This window comes from Schistocerca serialis, chromosome 6 (genome assembly GCF_023864345.2).
Source record: "Schistocerca serialis cubense isolate TAMUIC-IGC-003099 chromosome 6, iqSchSeri2.2, whole genome shotgun sequence".
Classification (NCBI taxonomy): Eukaryota; Metazoa; Arthropoda; class Insecta; order Orthoptera; family Acrididae; genus Schistocerca; species Schistocerca serialis.
Window position 1 is genome coordinate 62,955,159 of NC_064643.1, and position 19,183 is coordinate 62,974,341.

At 41.0% G+C, this 19,183-nt stretch overlaps 1 protein-coding gene across 1 annotated transcript in view; it reads right to left on the reverse strand.

The window, feature by feature from the left end:
- Positions 1–19,183, reverse strand: part of LOC126483951 (zinc finger protein Xfin-like) — a 345,327-nt gene that overhangs the window by 139,945 nt on the left and 186,199 nt on the right. Inside the window, exon 9 of the mRNA XM_050107239.1 lies at positions 2,462–2,617. Within this exon, the coding sequence (XP_049963196.1) occupies positions 2,462–2,617 (156 nt within the window). The remainder of the gene's footprint in view (positions 1–2,461; positions 2,618–19,183) is intronic.

Sequence of the window (19,183 nt, forward strand, 5' to 3'; positions counted from 1 at the left end):
ATCAGAATGTCATTGATGGAGTATTGTAAGTGCTGAAAGGCTGTTAGCTAACTTCATGTAAGTACATGTATAAATGAAGCATACCATCCAGTTTAGAAAGTTCCATTTCACTTATCTGAAACATAAACTGACACTGGAACTTCTTGCCAAATTAAAACTGTTAGCCAGACTGAGAATCGAAGTTGGGAACTTTTGCCTTTCACAAGCAACTGCCCTACTAAACAAACTATCCGAGTCCAATTCTCAACGACTGACAGTGCTGACCATTCTGCTATGTTGTTCCTGCAAAATGTAAATCAACTGGGAAACTAAAGGTGACATGGGCACAGGCAGATGTGTGAGAATGTGCATGTGACTGCAATCGGCTGATAATTTTGTGTCTTACTATAAATTTTATCATTTATCAATTTTTTACTATCCGTGCACATATTTTTACATACTATCATTGTGGTGACAAAACAATTCTGTGATAGGCTGACTGAAAAATCATTTATGTTCACCTGGCCTTGTTGACTAAAAGTCAAGATTTAAAGATTCTTATTAGCTGCATAACAACTGCAACACTCACTGAAAACAGACCTCTAGTCTTATGACAGACAAATATATATTGTCGTACGACATATATCATTATGATCATGTTGACATGAAGCTAGTAATACAAGATAAATAACGGATAGTTAATAGACTGACCATCTAAAAAATTCCGAGACTGATTTTATTCTCAGCACATAAGTGATGTCAGTGCAGTAACTACAGTGGCAGGTTGAAGTGTCAGCTGTAAACAACAGATGTTCACTCGTACAATCAGCTGTGAGCACGCAGTGTTAAGCAGTGATCATTCAGCCATATGGTGTCAATGCTGTAGAGTCACATATCACAATGAAACACCCTCTTTAAATCAAGTTTTAAAGATGTTCTCCAGAACGCTTTGAAGAAAACAAAAATTTGTGCAAAATTTGTTCCACAAATCTCGACTCTTAAACACAAAAGAAAAAGACATGTGAACTTATGTATGATGTGACTTGATTTAAATGCAAAATGCGGATGGTTGTTTTCTGGAAAAAAATCATCACAGATGAAGAGACTTGGTGTTATCCACATGAATCTACCACAAAAGGAGAAAGTGCAGAAGTTCACATGAAGGTCAATGCTTTGACAATATAACCGACGTTTGAGCCAATGTGGCGTGCGAGTTGAACATCACAAAGAAGGACTTTCCTGACCATTTCACTTGGTTGTACAAATGTTTTGTGCATTATACTCAAGCGGCGCGAGACTATGTAGAACACCCGTAGCATTAAGACCACCATCTTCACTTTTCTCTACTTTTTATTCATCTAGTCTCATAACTTTTTGGACTGATGGGGTACAACAGAGACAGCAACAGTTATTTTTCAAATTAGTGATTGGCCTATTAATTTTTCTACATTACATTTGGCTCTAGCAGCCACAATATTTTATAACAGTTTAATAATGCAGTTTTTAACATATTCTCTATATCTATCTCAACTCACTCCACATCTCTGTAGGTCCTGTTTCAATGACTTCTATGGAACATGACAGTGCACGCACGCACGCACGCACGCACGCACACACACACACACACACACACACACACACACACACAAACAAACAATTAATTTGTTAAAAAAAAACTTTTAAATCATATAATCACAATATTAGAATACAGGTACCTATATCACTCATATTTTTATTTATTGTTGATGTAAAACATTACAAATGGGAATTCCACTCCTGCTAATGCAAGTGACACTGATGATAGAATAATTAAATATGAAAAATGTGACCAGTTGTTCCATGAGATGAAACAACATAGCACATAAGAAGTAGATTTTTTTTTTTTTTTTTTTTTTTTTGTCATAAAAAGGAACTTAAAGCACGTAATAACAAAGAGGATAAAATATTTCAGAGATACCATAATTCAATCTTATATCAAGCTCTCAATAAAATGTTTAACATTACTTTGAGCATTCAATGACATGGTAGATGGAAGTAACTGAATCAATAAATGCGTAATGACACTGGTCGGTATTCAGTGCTTCCTAGTTGCTGCCAACTTCAACCAGAGGACAACACTGTGTTAGTACAGTAGATGTACACTTATGAGAGCAGAAAAGTTACACACAGGTAACACCACTGAAATATTATTGCAATTGAGCTTGTTGTCTTCTTAATATTAGAACATTAAAAACTGTGTTGCCTTTTATCTCAAGTTGGTAATGATGAGAAGGCACTCATTACCGATCAATGACAGTTGATTTCTACTTTGCTAGTTGCTCACTTAGCTGAGTGCTTAGGTTGTGTGTATAGTAAGTTATATTCTTCAGAGCTCCACTTCATATCTGGCTCAAAGCCTCAGTCACCCTTCGGATGAATGTGCACAGTAAAAGTTTCATCTATTGTTTTTTTAATAATAATGAAGCATTTTTTTGTCACTTGCCTTATGTGCTTGCATGTGCTTCTTCGCATTTGATTTTTGAGCAAATGCTCTTCCACAGACAACACACTGAAATGGTTTCTCACCAGTGTGGCTTCTGATGTGCTGCTGCAAGTCAAAGTTCTTGGTAAACAACTTCGTGCAGAAATTGCATTTCAACTGTGAAGTGACAAGAAAAATAGTATTTTAGTAACGTATCCTTTAATACCTGTGCTGTACAAGTACAAAATAAGAACTTATAATCAAAGATTCAGCTCAACATGAGGTAACCCCACATTTATCTGATACGAGTAATGACTACTTCCCTGACACAATAGCTCTGCCTCGTATCAACGATAAATGAGAGAGGAAGAGGAGGGGGAAGATACAGACTGTGGCAATAGTTGTGTATATTTTGTGGTTTTGGCACTCTACATGACTATCATTAGTAACTCTATATTCTGCCAATTTTGATGAGTAGGGATATATCCTTGCGTAATTATTGTCTTCAACCATTCAATTTTGATTTATCAGTATTGTCTAGCCCCCTCTACCACCCCCTCCCTGGGTTGCATGGAACCATTTGATATAAAGCAAACTTGTCATGGAATGAGTCATGGGGATATAATTCACAGAATATTGGTTTGAAAGGCACAGGCAAATCAAGAGAGTTTGGACAGTACTTATATACACATGTTTAGTAGTTCACACAATGCCCTACATGATCAAAGTTTTATTACCTGGTGATATTTTTATGTTCTTTTACAAGTATTTTTCATGACTTAAATAGGACATTGATCTAAGTGTGGTGAATGTATATAAGCTGCTGGTCAGAAAACTGCAACACTGTGAAGGGTAGCAAATATTGAAATTTTATTCTCCAGTTTTCTCAGTGTGAGTGATTATTGGTGCGCTTTCTGGTGTACAGCCAAGTAGTTGTACCATTTTATGGATACTATTTTGATGACTCTTCAAATCCCAGTGCATAAAATGGAATCCACAACTTGACTGAACGTCCAAAAGCACACTGTTCATAAAATTTTACATACAGTGTGTACTGTAGTGAGACACAGCTTTCAGTCCCACTGCTATCTTTGCCATCTCAGCGACAAAAGATTAATATTTGTTCATGAAACATTTATGAAACAGATTGCTATGAATTACAATTTATCATCATCTTAATGTTCCTGTGCCTCACTTATCATTATTTGCCATTGTCAGTTATAATCAGGAAAGCATTGGCACGGTGCCTAAGTTTGTAGCATTTATCCATATGTTTAATGAACACAACAGATGCATATAACAGAGACTTTAGTCATCTGTAATACATCTTCCTTCACTATTTACAACAGTCTGCTAACACTGGGGCAACTTTCTGATTCCACAAATCACGTGCTTTTGAGGCGAAGAACTAGCTGAACCATGTTCGGCGCACATTTTCATCCGGGAAGTAAGCTCCTTGAAGGCTGTTCGATAGAGAGTAGAAAAGGTGGAAATCTCAGGGTGCAAGATCAGTTGAACAAGGTGGGTGCTGAGTGACTTCGCAGCCCAACCCCCATACATTGTTTTTTGTCAGTCTAGCAGAATGTGGGCAGGCATCAGCAAGGAGTAGCATCACTTAACACAATCTTTCTGATCGTCGTTCCTGGATTGCATTTGCAAGACATCTCATTCGTGGACAATAAATTTCAGCAGTGATGGTTACACCTCAGTGAAGCAATTAATAGCAAATCACACTGTCGCTTTTTCACCAGATGTGTGACATTATTTTTTGTGGGTGTGTGCAGGTCTTTGTATGGGGAGCTGCTGCTTTGTTTGAGCTGAACCATTCCTTTCTTTACCTTATGTGCGCATAAAGACAGCATTTCTCATCACCAGTAATGATAGAGGACAGGAATGGTTGGTGTTGTTCATGAGTCAACTGATGAGAAGTAAGCTGAGAAGCACCTAAGGCCACTCACTGGTTTTTGTGATTTTCGCTTGGAGCGTGTGGTACCCATACATCTGATTTTTTAGCCTCCCCCATTGCATGCAAATGTTGCATGATGGTTGAATGATCACAATTCATCAAATCTGCCAGTTCTTGAGTATACAGACATATATCATTGTGGATTAAGATGTTTAAATTATCTTCATCAGACCCCAAAGGCCTTCCTGAAAGTGAGAGACACAAATGTCAAAATGATCCCTCTTAAAATGAGAAAACCATTTCCTTGCTGTGCTCTGTCCAACGACATTATCCTAACACATGGTGCAAATGTTTCTGGCTGCCTCTTCTGCAGTCACCCCTCTATTGAAGAATATGTCTGCAACGTCCAATTTCTCCACTTGGCACTCCATTTTCTAACATCCACAGCTCTACTCGGTACCTCCAAATGGCAAAATAACAATACATACACCTAGATAGCAAAGGTGGACTGCAAGACAATCCATAAATAAACTCATAGAAAACTCAGTACCAACATGAAAAACAAAAACACCATGAACATATGGACCAACCTAAGATTTTGTTTCTGTTTCATGTTGAATGAGTGAGTATTGGGGTGACACTGCATCAAACAAACCATCAGGAGTGTACTGTCATCACAACAACTGGTGTGTCAAATTTTGCTGGCAGTGGGTGATCACGAGGAAGTACTGTCATTTTGTTCCTATTCCCTGTGATCATGATTTAAACACTGTATGAAAAATAAGTATTGTAAAGGAATTGTATTAAAAATGTTGTACTAGTTAGTTGCCGCTTATGTCTCATCCTCACAGGTTGCCCGTCATGTGGCTTAACATGGACAAGGAGAGTACACTGCAAAAAGTTATTATTTGTGACAAGTGAAAAGTTATGTTACACAGAAACTTATTTGGCAGATTATCCATTTTTCCAAGAGGGAGGGAGGAGGGAAGGGAGAAAGACAATTATTATATAAACAAGAGGAGATACGGAAAAAGCTTCGCATGTTGGTTGGAGCACATCACTGCATTATAGTCTATTATGGAAATACTTATAGCTTGAAATACTGATGAGGCTTTAAATCATTATAACATTTACAGGGAAGAGAGGGGGGGGGGGGGGGGAGGCAGGTGGAGAGAGGGATGCATGGACAATGAGGATATACCAGTACTGAATATACTGAAGAGAAGACTATGGCAGACATTGAGTACAAAGTACATTACTGTTATATATATTGGCTATCCTATGTCACCATATCAACTGCCACACTCTACGGATACTTACTATGACAATATTTTCTCTGATTACAACCTGCATCAAATATATAATATGACGTTGTGCTCATGCAGGATCATATAGGAGCATGGTGTATCATAGTATTATAGAGGTATTAACTGGTGCATCTGATACTGCTTCAACAACCTACAATCAATCTGTCAACTTTCAGTCTAACCTAGAACTCGGACTACACAAGAGGCCAGTCTGTCACCACAAAATGTATACCAAAAACAGATAAAGAAGCAAAAGAAAAATTGTCAGCATTCTGTTCTCTTTCTGTTTTTGTAGATATGATGCCACACACCACATCATCATTGTGTTACAGGACGGAATCTGACATCTGTTTTCAGTTGATACATACTAGGTTTGGAACTTAAACAGTGGAAACTATTTATTCACAACCAATACAAAAGAGTTACATGTTTGCACCTGTTACTGTCCTTTAAAGTGGTCACCAGCATTGTGTAGAACCCGTTGCCAGCACTGTGGAAGGCATAGTATACCTTTAGCAGAGCCTGTTGTGTTGATGGTGCGAATGGAGCAATCTACTGGCTGTCAAATCTCTGGAACAGTTCTAAAGTGAATGCCACAAAGTGGTTCCTTCATCTTCGGAATCAAATCAGAGTCACAAGTTGAGTACTTCCCAGTCCCATCGACTGAACAGAGCAGCCACAGCTTGTGCCATATGTGGTTGCGCATTGTCATGCAAAATGATGGGTGGGTTGCGCAGAAAGTGTCACCGCCTCTTTCGCAAAGCTGGTCGCAGGTGATGCTCCAAAAACAAACAATAATACTGTGAACTGATGGTCTGCCGTGGAGGAACATAATGCATCACAGTTGTACACGAGAATCACCATAACTTTAGACCGCTCCATTCGCACCATCAACAGAACAGGCTCTGCTAACAGTATACTACACCTTCCACATTGCTGGCAATGGGTTCTACACAATGCTGGTGACTACTTTGAAGGACAGTAACAGGTGCAAACATGTAACTCTTTTGTATCGGTTGTGAATAAAGAGTTGCCACTATTTAAGTTCCATCCCTCGTATATAGTATAGTAGAAAAAACACATGATTTAAATTTGTACGTTACCTTGGGGTATACCCTATGCCAAGATTAGTATATAGATCTGACAAGTCAGGTAGCAAGAATGGCTGTGCAGAAACTGAGCTCAGGTGACAGATGCAGGTGCGTTACCCCGTGCTGTTTCCACTCTAAATCAGAGTCCAGAGTCATCAATCACAGTGGCTGGCCAGTAGTGGCAGGAAAGTGTCTTGGCAATTCATGACCACATGTTTTCAATGGGTGAAAGATTTGGAGACTATGCAGGGCAGAGCAACAGTCAAATACCTTTCTGTACTGAGGTAGGTCAGGACAGCATTGGCAAAACGCAATTGTGCGTTATTTTATTGGAAAATAGGACACAGTCCCCAGCTTAAATACATAAGAAATTTTACATTTGCTGACCAAATTACTACCTTTGTGAATTTAAGTTGATCCTGTTATGTACCCAATGGCATTCAATGCCATCACACCAAGTGTTCGACCTGCTGACAACAACGAATGAAATCTGTCATGTTCGTTGACAGGCCGGTGGGCTATGGAGCTTGGCCCATACCTGGGATGAAGAGGCATACATTCCCAATGTTCCTTGGTTGGTTGGCTGATTTGGAAGAGGCGACCAAACTGTGAGGGCATCGGTCCATCGGATCATGGAAGGATGAGGAAGGAAGTTGGTCGTGCCCTTTCATGTGGACCATTCCAGCATTTACCAGAAGCGATTTAGGGAAATCACAGGAAACCTAAATCACGATGGTCGGATGTGGGTTTTAACTGTCGTCCTCCCAAATACAAGTACAGTGTGCTAACCACTCCACCACCCTGCTCGGTAACATTCCTTCTTACAGTGTTTAATTACATAGTGTGCCTTTGCCCAGAGCCTCTTAAAACTGATGATGGTGGCAGTCTGTAAAGAATGCTGATCTTCATCCGCCCCAGAAAGCTGTTCAGTCCATCCTGGTACTGAACATCAGTGAAATGGACACATAGAAAGGGGGATAGCAGTTCCGGCTGGACGAGATATACAGCTGGAGAAGATGTGTTTTACAAACACACAGTATAATGTCTGACAAGAGAGGGGACAAAGTTGGTGGCAGAGGTTTGTAACTGCCAGCTGAACCTTCAGTCCCACTGCTATCTTTGTCATCTCAGCAACAAAAGATTAATATTTGTGTATGAAACATTTATGAAACAGATCACTATGAATTACAATTTATCATTATTTTAATGTTTCTGTGCCTCACTTATCGTTATTCCCCATAATCAGTTATAATCAGGAAATCATTGGCATGGTGCCTAAGTTTGTAGCATTTATCCATATGTTTAATGAACACAACAGATGCGTATAACAGAGACTTTAGTCATCAGTAATACATTCTCCTTCACTATTTACAACAGTCTGCCAACACTGGGGCAACTTCCTGATTCCACAAATCACGTGCTGTTAAGCTGTGACAAGCTAGTGACAGAATAATTGCGAAGGGATCACTTCCATAAAGATAGACATATAGTGTTGTTTGTGGTGAGGTAACAAGACTAGAGAAGAAACTGTAAGGTCAATTCCACTACAGGTGCCATGGGTGGTATTAAAATGGATAGGGATGCTATTATTGATGAGAGATACATTAAGAATGGAAACAAGTAGGTGACTCAGAAGGCATCTCCCAGACGATGTGTTTCTCTCCCACAGGGGATGGCAAACATTTAAATATCCAAGTAGGGAAAGGGGGAGAAAATGTAGTTGTCAGATTTACATGGCAATCTCAAGGTTCTTAAGTACTCTGTCTGGGGGCCAAACAAATGTCACAAAAGGAGATCAATTGGGTCGTTCGTACTCTCACTGCCGTTGCTTCCAAAAGGGTATGAAGGGTTATCCAGTCACTAAAAATGCTGCTTGTCTGGTCAAGTGCAGGACGTTGAGGTGCACATAGATGGTGCTACAGAAACTATTAGAGGGGAGGCTCTATCTACCCCATGGGCTAAATTGCTTGCATGACTACTGGCAGTCAACAGTGAGCGAATCCAGGGAGTAAACACTCGAGATACTGCCAAAGGACTAGTAAAAGTAGTGACAAACATCGATAGCATGATCATGGGATCTAAATAATGATATTTTTTCCAAGTTTCAAAATACAAAAGGAGACTTTAAGCTCTTCGATTTTACATTACTTAATTAAAATAGCACACACGAGAGATTGGATTGTGCAATCACCTCTGCAAATGACACAGAAAAGTGGCTGCTCTCACAGGACGTTTTCACAAAGCAGTCAGCCAGTCATCACAAACAAGATTGTTTGTACAACATGAAGACATGTACCTGAAGTGTTGGCACATAAAACTCCACACTGAGGGTGGAAAATACAGTTTCATACACCACAGCAGGCCACAATTTTGATTTTCTGAGGAAGTAAATCCCACTCGTAAGCAAGGATGAATGCTCCAGTGTTAAACTTGTTGTCTAGTGGGCATCAATGCACACAATACATGAAACAGACACCTCACTTCACAAAGTTTATGCATAATTTGTCATCCGTCTACAGGGTTAAATTCCTTTGAATAATTAAACTATGCACCTTATTCAGACTTTATGAGATGTCACAGTGGCTAGTATGTCACCAAGGTGTTCCTCCTCCTCTTTTTATTTCATTTTATTTACTTATTTATTTATTATTTTTTTGTGCAAGATAGAAACACAGGACTATGGAGGATTCGCTGTTTTAATTAAGAGAGAACAACTTCATAATATACCAAGGGAAAAGATTTTTCCAAATACATTTTTGATGACCCATATGAAAACATCAGCTGAGCAGATACAATGGACCATCAATCAGTGCAAACCTGGAACTGAGAGAAGCAGGTTTCTGCAGTTTGTTTGATTTTACTTTCCTCCCATAACATGCTGAAGGAGGGAAAGTTTTTGGGGTTGTAATGGTCTGCATTAATGCAACCAATTATGTCTGAAGAGTCTGTCAGATCCTCATTGCTACCAGTTGATAACTTTGGTCTTTTCACTGTGTGAGACACCTAATACAGTACTGCCTGCTCTGTGAGCACAGTTCCTATGGCTGCCAACTGGCCGTAGTAGGGTCACATGGTTCAATGAGCGTTGTCCAGCATCCTGATACCCCATAATGCACAGATGCCTACTGCTCGGTATGGCTCAGGTAACAACAATGTGTTTCCTACATAGTCACGGGGCTACCAACATATAGGTACCCGTGACCCACTATGTGGACAGGCTACTGTGCTGGGTATCTGACAACCTCTCCTGCAAAACCTGCACTTCTGTAAAAAACTCTGAAAACATGGAGGTCAAACCCCAATTTGAAGAACAAACTTAAATAAACCAAATTCAATGGCATAAATTAAACATACAAACTGAATAAAACCATAAACAATGTCCCACAAACAGGCTATGTTGTCCTACAGGCAGAGTATGAGAAAATATATTCTCACAGTGCAAGAAAGCAGCACAGGAAAGGAAGAAGTACTGCAGTGGTTCAGGACCCGACGCTCACCATGGGGATACCCATAATATTTTATAAATATTAACTACAATTACTGTAAATTAAAAGTTATATAAAATGAAAAAATGTATACTATCCCTTACATTCTTTTTTGTTAATTGTTATATGGCATACTTCAGTACAGTTTTAAAATTTTAGAGTGAAGTGTGCTTAATTGGCACTCAATTAATTCACTTTAACAATAATTTAATAAACCAGCTTGCAAGCCAAATGCAGTTGGGATACAGTCAGTCGACAATACAAATAGCATTAAAATAAAAACTCCCTTTGGAATACCATCACAAAAAATTCCAATTCTGAAACTTACAAAATTTAAGAAAGTTTTGGTTTAGGGAACTTAAGCACTTTAATGAATTTGGTCAAGCCTACAATAAGCCTACATTAAACTGAATAATATGACATAAATTTCAGATCTGTATTAAAATACTTTTTGAGATATGACCATTTTAAGACTTTGAAATCTCACAAAAATGGCGCAATTTTGGGATCTTTAAAAATTAATAACAAAAAAATGAAATGTCAAAAAAATATATTGTATTTCATTTTGTTGGGTAGAATGAAATTACAAAGAATTACAAAATTTTAAACTGTTAAGGTCCCATTTTTTTTTAATTGGTCAACTTCACATGGAATGACCCAAAAACAAAATGTGAAATGCACTGCTGATAATTTGTGAGATGACTGCTCACAGAAGACCAAATAAAAAAATTTCATCACTATGTGCCAAGATCCACTGCATGACTTGCAAAATGACCCACAAAAACAGAATTACTTAAGTGGAACAAATTTTGAACCCACACTTTCACTGGATGTTTTGAGGTGATTTTATACATATGTGGACATAAGTGCCCAGGCATGTGGGTGAGTGAGAAACGCTGCTGCACCATGACAATGCATCTCAATGTTTACATCTGAAAGGAAACAGCTAGTACTGGTCACATACATACGTTCATTTTGGGTACAATTTGTGACATCTTTTTTTGTGGACATAAAGAAAATCACAGATTATTTAACTAAAGGTTACTTGTAAAGTTGACACTTTATGAAATAAGTCAAACCTAATCAAACATAGTAAAGGGAAGACAGGCATGATCCATCTTCCCTATGCCGGCAATGCAAATTTCCGAGGTATTCAGGTAATGTTCCTGAACAAACTATTAAACATAGAACCTTGAAAATTTGTACGCATATTTTCAGTAACAATTGTTTTAATCTAGTGCAAATTCAGGCACATCAACTTTGTAGGGACCGTTTGACATTTTTTCGAATATTTGGTTTCTTTTTCTTTCTTTCTTTCTTTCTTTTTATAAAATTTATAATTGTTTTTGTCCTACCTCAAAAGAAATACACGCACAATGCCAAATGTGCATGTGTTTGTTCATTTGTTGTCTTGGAACAACTGCACAAAATTTCAACATTCTGTGAGAAACCATCCAGGAAATAATGGTACCTACAGGATAAAAAAGCTAGTTTTGAGAAAACTTGGTTTAAAGTTTTATTTGTATATTATTTACAAATTTTTGTTACAGTACATACAATTAATATTTTCCTGCAACATATTCAGCATCATCTGAATTGTAAGCATCCTCCCTTCTTTTATTCTTGGCTCTTCTTTTCTCTCCTCTTTTGTGCAACTGAGAGCAGCTATGTCTGCTTTACGAATTCTTGAAAAATCAATATTACGCAATGCCAGTCTAGTGTTTGCACCTGCATTTACTCCAAGTCTCCCCAGTACCTCAATTTTTCTTGATGTTCCATCATTAAAACACAAAACAGCATCTAATACCCCAAATTTTAATGTTTCATAGTGTACAAAGACTGTTTTTGGTAGGCGATTCCAAATTACTGAGTTCAAACTTTCTTTCAAAATTTGAGTTTTTCCTTGTAAGCACTTCTTGAGTAGATCAGTAGTAGCCAAGTCCCTTAATTAGGGTTTATTGTACTAATAACTGCTAGAGCTATTGAGTGTTTGTGTTTATAATGTTCACCAGAACATAATGCCCGATTTTATTTGCATCAAGTTGCAGGACCTTTTGGGCAAAGGCTGTGTTGTGGGTCTTCATCACTTGATACTTTACGGAATAATATTGCCCATACAGCTCTTATATTTTCCAAATCATCACAGTTCCTTCTTATGGCTAACCCATAGTAAACTTGCATCTTGTTTATTTCACAGTTTGTAAGATGTTCCTTTCCTCTAAGTCTTTTTCTTTTTTTTTTTTTTTAAAAGAAGCTTTCTCAGCCTTGAGCCAAATCTTTTCTGAACATGTCCTATGCATTCTAGTTTTGTAATCTGAATGTCAGGGCCATACGGCGTCTCCTCACAGATTTTTGCGAAGGCTTTGCTGTCGCTATCACCAAGATATGTCGTGTACATGACACCTCTTGCACTGAGAGAGCACAGCATGGTATGGTACTTCGACGACCAATCCACCTGTCATGAAATATGCTATTCAATATCACTTCAACCTCACGCGAGCTATGTGCCCGTCATCCATCATGCTGAGGTACATCGTCATTCTGTCATGCAGTGAAACATCTTGTAGTAACATCAGTAGAACATTACATAGGAAATCAGCATACATTGCACCATTCAGATTGCAATCGATAAAATGGGGGCCCATTATCCTTCCTCCCATAATGCCCCACCACATATTAACCCACCAAGGTTGGTGATGTTCCACTTGTCGCAGCCATCATGGATTTTCTGTTGCCCAATAATGCATATTGTGCCAGTTTACGTTACCGCTGTTGGTGAATGACGCTTTGTTGCTAAACAGAACGCATGCAAAAAATCTGTCATCGTCCCGTAATTTCTCTTGTGCCCAGTGGCACAACTGTACACAAAGTTCAAAGTCATCGCCATGCAATTCCTGGTGCATAGAAATATGGTGAGGGTGCAGTCAATGTTTATGTAGCATTCTTATCACAGACATTTTTGAGATTCCAGATTCTCACGCAATTTGTCTGCTACTGATGTGCGGATTAGCTGCGACAGCAGATAAAACACCTACTTGGGCATCAGCATTTGTTGCAGGTCTTGGTTGATGTTTCACATGTGGCTGAACACTTCCTGTTTCCTTAAATAACATAACTATCTGGCGATTGGTCCGGACACTTGGATGATGTCGTCCAGGATACCGAGCAGCATACATAGAACATGCCCATTGGGCATTTTGATCACAATAGCCATACATCAACACGATAGCGACGTTTTCCGCAATTGGTAAATGGTCCATTTTAACACAGGTAATGTATCATGAAGCAAATACCGCCTGCACTGGCAGAATGTTTCGTGATACCACGTACTTATACGTTTGTGAATATTACAGCACCATCTATCACAAAGTGAAAAAAGTGGTCCAACTAAAACATTCATATTTCTTTATTTACTACACAAATATGTATTAAAAAAAAAAACACAGTTGATACCCGTTTGACCTATGGCAGCGCCATCTAGCGGGCCAACCATAGTGCCGTCTGGTTTCCCCCTTCAAGCTAGACAAGTTTTGTTCTTGGCAGTTTTTTTGTTTGATGCTTATTTTGTGAGATGCATTCCACGTGGGAAAAATATATCTAAAAACAAAGATAATGTGATTTACCAAACGAAAGTGCTGGCACGTCGATAGACACACAAACAAACACAAATATACACACAAAATTCTAGCTTTCGCAACCAACGGTTGCTTCGTCAGGAAAGAGGGAAGGAGAGGGAAAGACGAAAGGATGTAGGTTTTAAAGGAGAGGGTAAGGAGTCATTCCAATCCCAGGAGCGGAAAGACTTACCTTAGGGGGAAAAAAGGACAGGAATACACTCGCTCACACACACATATCCATCCACAAATATATATACAGACACAAGCCAAGAGATACATTCTGTGGGGGCTTGGTAACCAGCTACAATGGGGCGGCCGGGATGATTGGGTTTGTGAATTTTAGGAAGAAGGTAGAAGGTAGGGGTGCGGGGTGTCGGTGGGGTCAGGAGGTTGATGGAGTCAGGTGAAAGGTTTTGTAGGGGGCCTAAGGTTCTGAGGATTCCTTCAAGCTCCGCCTGGACATCAGGAATGGGATTACCTTGGCAAACTTTGTATGTGGTGTTGTCTGAAAGCGGACGCAGTCCCTCAGCCACATACTCCCGACGATCAAGTACCACGGTCGTGGAACCCTTGTCCGCCGGAAGAATGACAATGGATCGGTCAGCCTTCAGATCACGGATAGCCTGGGCTTCAGCAGTGGTGATGTTGGGAGTAGGATTAAGGTTTTTTAAGAAGGATTGAGAGGCAAGGCTGGAAGTCAGAAATTCCTGGAAGGTTTGGAGAGGGTGATTTTGAGGAAGAGGAGGTGGGTCCCGCTGTGACGGAGGACGGAACTGTTCCACGCAGGGTTCAATTTGGATAGTGTCTTGGGGAGTTGGATCATTAGGGGTACGATTAGGATCATTTTTCTTCGTGGCAAAGTGATATTTCCAGCAGAGAGTACGAGTGTAGGACAGTAAATCTTTGATGAGGGCTGTTTGGTTGAATCTGGGAGTGGGGCTGAAGGTGAGGCCTTTGGATAGGACAGAGGTTTCGGATTGGGAGAGAGGTTTGGAGGAAAGGTTAACTACTGAATTAGGGTGTTGTGGTTCCAGATTGTGTTGATTGGAATTTTGAGGTTTTGGAGGGAGTGGAGCTGGAAGTGGGAGATTGAGTAGATGGGAGAGACTGGGTTTGTGTGCAATGATAGGAGGTTGAGGTTTGCTGGAAAGGTTGTGAAGGGTGAGTGAGTTGCCTTTCCGGAGGTGGGAAACCAGGAGATTGGATAGTTTTTTGAGGTGAAGGGTGGCATGCTGTTCTAATTTGCGGTTGGCCTGTAGGAGGATGCTCTGAACAGCTGGTGTGGATGTGGGAGAGGAAATATTGAGGACTTTTATTAAGGATAGGAGTTGACAGGTGTGTTCATTGGCTGAGTTGATGTGTAGGAGAAGGATTAGGAGGGTGAGGGCAATGGATTGCTCAGTTTGGCTTGTGTCTGTATATGTGTGGATGGATATGTGTGTGTGTGCGAGTGTATACCTGTCCTTTTTTCCCCCTAAGGTAAGTCTTTCCGCTCCCGGGATTGGAATGACTCCTTACCCTCTCCCTTAAAACCCACATCCTTTCGTCTTTCCCTCTCCTTCCCTCTTTCCTGATGAGGCAACAGTTTGTTGCGAAAGCTTGAATTTTGTGTGTTTGTTTGTGTGTCTATCGACCTGCCAGCGCTACGTTTGGTAAGTCACATCGTCTTTGGTTTGGGGATTTCATAGGGATAAACTAAGAGGTTACGAAGGTTAGGTGGACGGCGGAAAGACACTCTTGGTGGAGTGGGGAGGATTTCATGAAGGATGGATCTCATTTCAGGGCAGGATTTGAGGAAGTCGTATCCCTGCTGGAGAGCCACATTCAGAATCTGATCCAGTCCCGGAAAGTATCCTGTCACAAGTGGGGCACTTTTGTGGTTCTTCTGTGGGAGGTTCTGGGTTTGAGAGGATGAGGAAGTGGCTCTGGTTATTTGCTTCTGTACCAGGTCGGGAGGGTAGTTGCGGGATGCAAAATCTGTTGTCAGGTTGTTGGTGTAATGCTTCAGGGATTCCGGACTGGAGCAGATTCGTTTGCCACGAAGACCTAGGCTGTAGGGAAGGGACCGTTTGATGTGGAATGGGTGGCAGCTGTCGTAATGGAGGTACTGTTGCTTGTTGGTGGGTTTGATGTGGACGGACGTGTGAAGCTGGCCATTGGACAGGTGGAGGTCAACATCAAGGAAAGTGGCATGGGATTTGGAGTAGGACCAGGTGAATCTGATGGAACCAAAGGAGTTGAGGTTGGAGAGGAAATTCTGGAGTTCTTCTTCACTGTGAGTCCAGATCATGAAGATGTCATCAATAAATCTGTACCAAACTTTGGGTTGGCAGGCCTGGGTAACCAAGAAGGCTTCCTCTAAGCGACCCATGAATAGGTTGGCGTACGAAGGGGCCATCCTGGTACCCATGGCTGTTCCCTTTAATTGTTGGTATGTCTGGCCTTCAAAAGTGAAGAAGTTGTGGGTCAGGATGAAGCTGGCTAAGGTAATGAGGAAAGAGGTTTTAGGTAGGGTGGCAGGTGATCGGCGTGAAAGGAAGTGCTCCATCGCAGCGAGGCCCTGGACGTGCGGGATATTTGTGTATAAGGAAGTGGCATCAATGGTTACAAGGATGGTTTCTGGGGGTAACGGATTGGGTAAGGATTCCAGGCGTTCGAGAAAGTGGTTGGTGTCTTTGATGAAGGATGGGAGACTGCACGTAATGGGTTGAAGGTGTTGATCTACATAGGCAGAGATACGTTCTGTGGGGGCTTGGTAACCAGCTACAATGGGGCGGCCGGGATGATTGGGTTTGTGAATTTTAGGAAGAAGGTAGAAGGTAGGGGTGCGGGGTGTCGGTGGGGTCAGGAGGTTGATGGAGTCAGGTGAAAGGTTTTGTAGGGGGCCTAAGGTTCTGAGGATTCCTTGAAGCTCCGCCTGGACATCAGGAATGGGATTACCTTGGCAAACTTTGTATGTGGTGTTGTATGAAAGCTGACGCAGTCCCTCAGCCACATACTCCCGTCGATCAAGTACCACGGTCGTGGAACCCTTGTCCGCCGGAAGAATGACGATGGACCGGTCAGCCTTCAGATCACGGATAGCCTGGGCTTCAGCAGTGGTGATGTTGGGAGTAGGATTAAGGTTTTTTAAGAAGGATTGAGAGGCAAGGCTGGAAGTCAGAAATTCCTGGAAGGTTTGGAGAGGGTGATTTTGAGGAAGAGGAGGTGGGTCCCGCTGTGACGGAGGACGGAACTGTTCCAGGCAGGGTTCAATTTGGATAGTGTCTTGGGGAGTTGGATCATTAGGGGTACGATTAGGATCATTTTTCTTCGTGGCAAAGTGATACATCCAGCAGAGAGTACGAGTGTAGGACAGTAAATCTTTGACGAGGGCTGTTTGGTTGAATCTGGGAGTAGGGCTGAAGGTGAGGCCTTTGGATAGGACAGAGGTTTCGGATTGGGAGAGAGGTTTGGAGGAAAGGTTAACTACTGAATTAGGGTGTTGTGGTTCCAGATTGTGTTGATTGGAATTTTGAGGTTTTGGAGGGAGTGGAGCTGGAAGTGGGAGACTGAGTAGATGGGAGACACTGGGTTTGTGTGCAATGAGAGGTGGTTGAGGTTTGCTGGAAAGGTTGTGAAGGGTGAGTGAGTTGCCTTTCCGGAGGTGGGAAACTAGGAGATTGGATAGTTTTTTGAGGTGAAGGGTGGCATGCTGTTCTAATTTGCGGTTGGCCTGTAGGAGGATGCTCTGAATAGCCGGTGTGGATGTGGGAGAGGAAAGATTGAGGACTTTTATTAGGGATAGGAGTTGACGGGTGTATTCATTGGCTGAGTTGATGTGTAGGTGAAGGATTAGGTGGGTGAGGGCAATGGATTGTTCAGTTTGGAACTGGTATAGGGACTGATGGAAAGAAGGGTTGCAGCCAGAGATGGGAACTTTAAGTGTGAGGCCTTTGGGGGTTATACCAAATGACAGACAAGCCTGAGAAAATAAAATATGCGAGCGTAATCTGGCTAGGGTGAAGGCATGTTTGCGGAGGGAATGTAAATAAAACTTAATGGGGTCGTTGTGGGGGTTTTGTGAGGGTGACATGGTATTAGAAGGTGGAAAGTGTAACATGAGGTTGAAATGAAAATGAAAGATAAAAATATATGGGGAGAGATAAGGGTGAACTAGAAAGTAACTGGAGATCTGGTAGGAAAAAAGGCGAAAAAGTGTTGGTTAAGTTGATCCTGTGGTGAACTTGGGTTGGTAGACAGCGATGTGCATGAAGGTTAGGTGGTTGTGTTACCGCTGAAACACGTTAAAGGACGGAGAAATTCGGGAAAATTTCGAAAAAACGTGTAAATGTATTAAAAGGAGTGGTGTTAATACATTGTGTAGAGGCAAAGAAGTTGTTGAAAGACAGGTGAGGTATGAGTGGCGGCAACTTGAAATTAGCGGAGATTGAGACCTGGCGGATAACGAGAAGAGAGGATATACTGAAGGGCAAGTTCCCATCTCCGGAGTTCGGATAGGTTGGTGTTGGTGGGAAGTATCCAGATAACCCGGACGGTGTAACACTGTGCCAAGATGTGCTGGCTGTGCACCAAGGCATGTTTAGCCACAGGGTGATCCTCAACACTTCCGCCTCGACTGACATCTCTGCCCAAACTCTTTGTCTTTAAATATGTCTGCTTGTGTCTGTATGTGTGGATGGATATGTGTGTGTGTGTGCGAGTGTATACCTGTCCTTTTTCCCCCCTAAGGTAAGTCTTTCCGCTCCCGGGATTGGAATGACTCCTTACCCTCTCCCTTAAAACCCACTTCCTTTCGTCTTTCCCTCTCCTTCCCTCTTTCCTGATGAGGCAACAGTTTGTTGCGAAAGCTTGAATTTTGTGTGTATGTTTGTGTGTCTATCGACCTGCCAGCGCTTTCGCTTTCGCTTGGTAAGGCACTATATATATATATATATATATATATATATATATATATATATATATATATATATATATATATATATATATATATATATATATATATATATATATATATATATATAAAAGAAAGATGATGAAACTTACCAAACAAAAGCGCTGGCAGGTCGATAGACACACAAACAAACACAAACATACACACAAAATTCTAGCTTTCGCAACCAATGGTTGCCTCGTCAGGAAAGAGGGAAGGAGAAGGAAAGACAAAGGGATATGGGTTTTAAGGGAGAGGGTAAGGAGTCATTCCAATCCCGGGAGCGGAAAGACTTACCTTAGGGGGAAAAAAGGACAGGTATACACTCGCACACACACACATATCCATCCACACATACACAGACACAAGCAGACATTTGTAAAGGCCACGTGGAATGTTTCCCT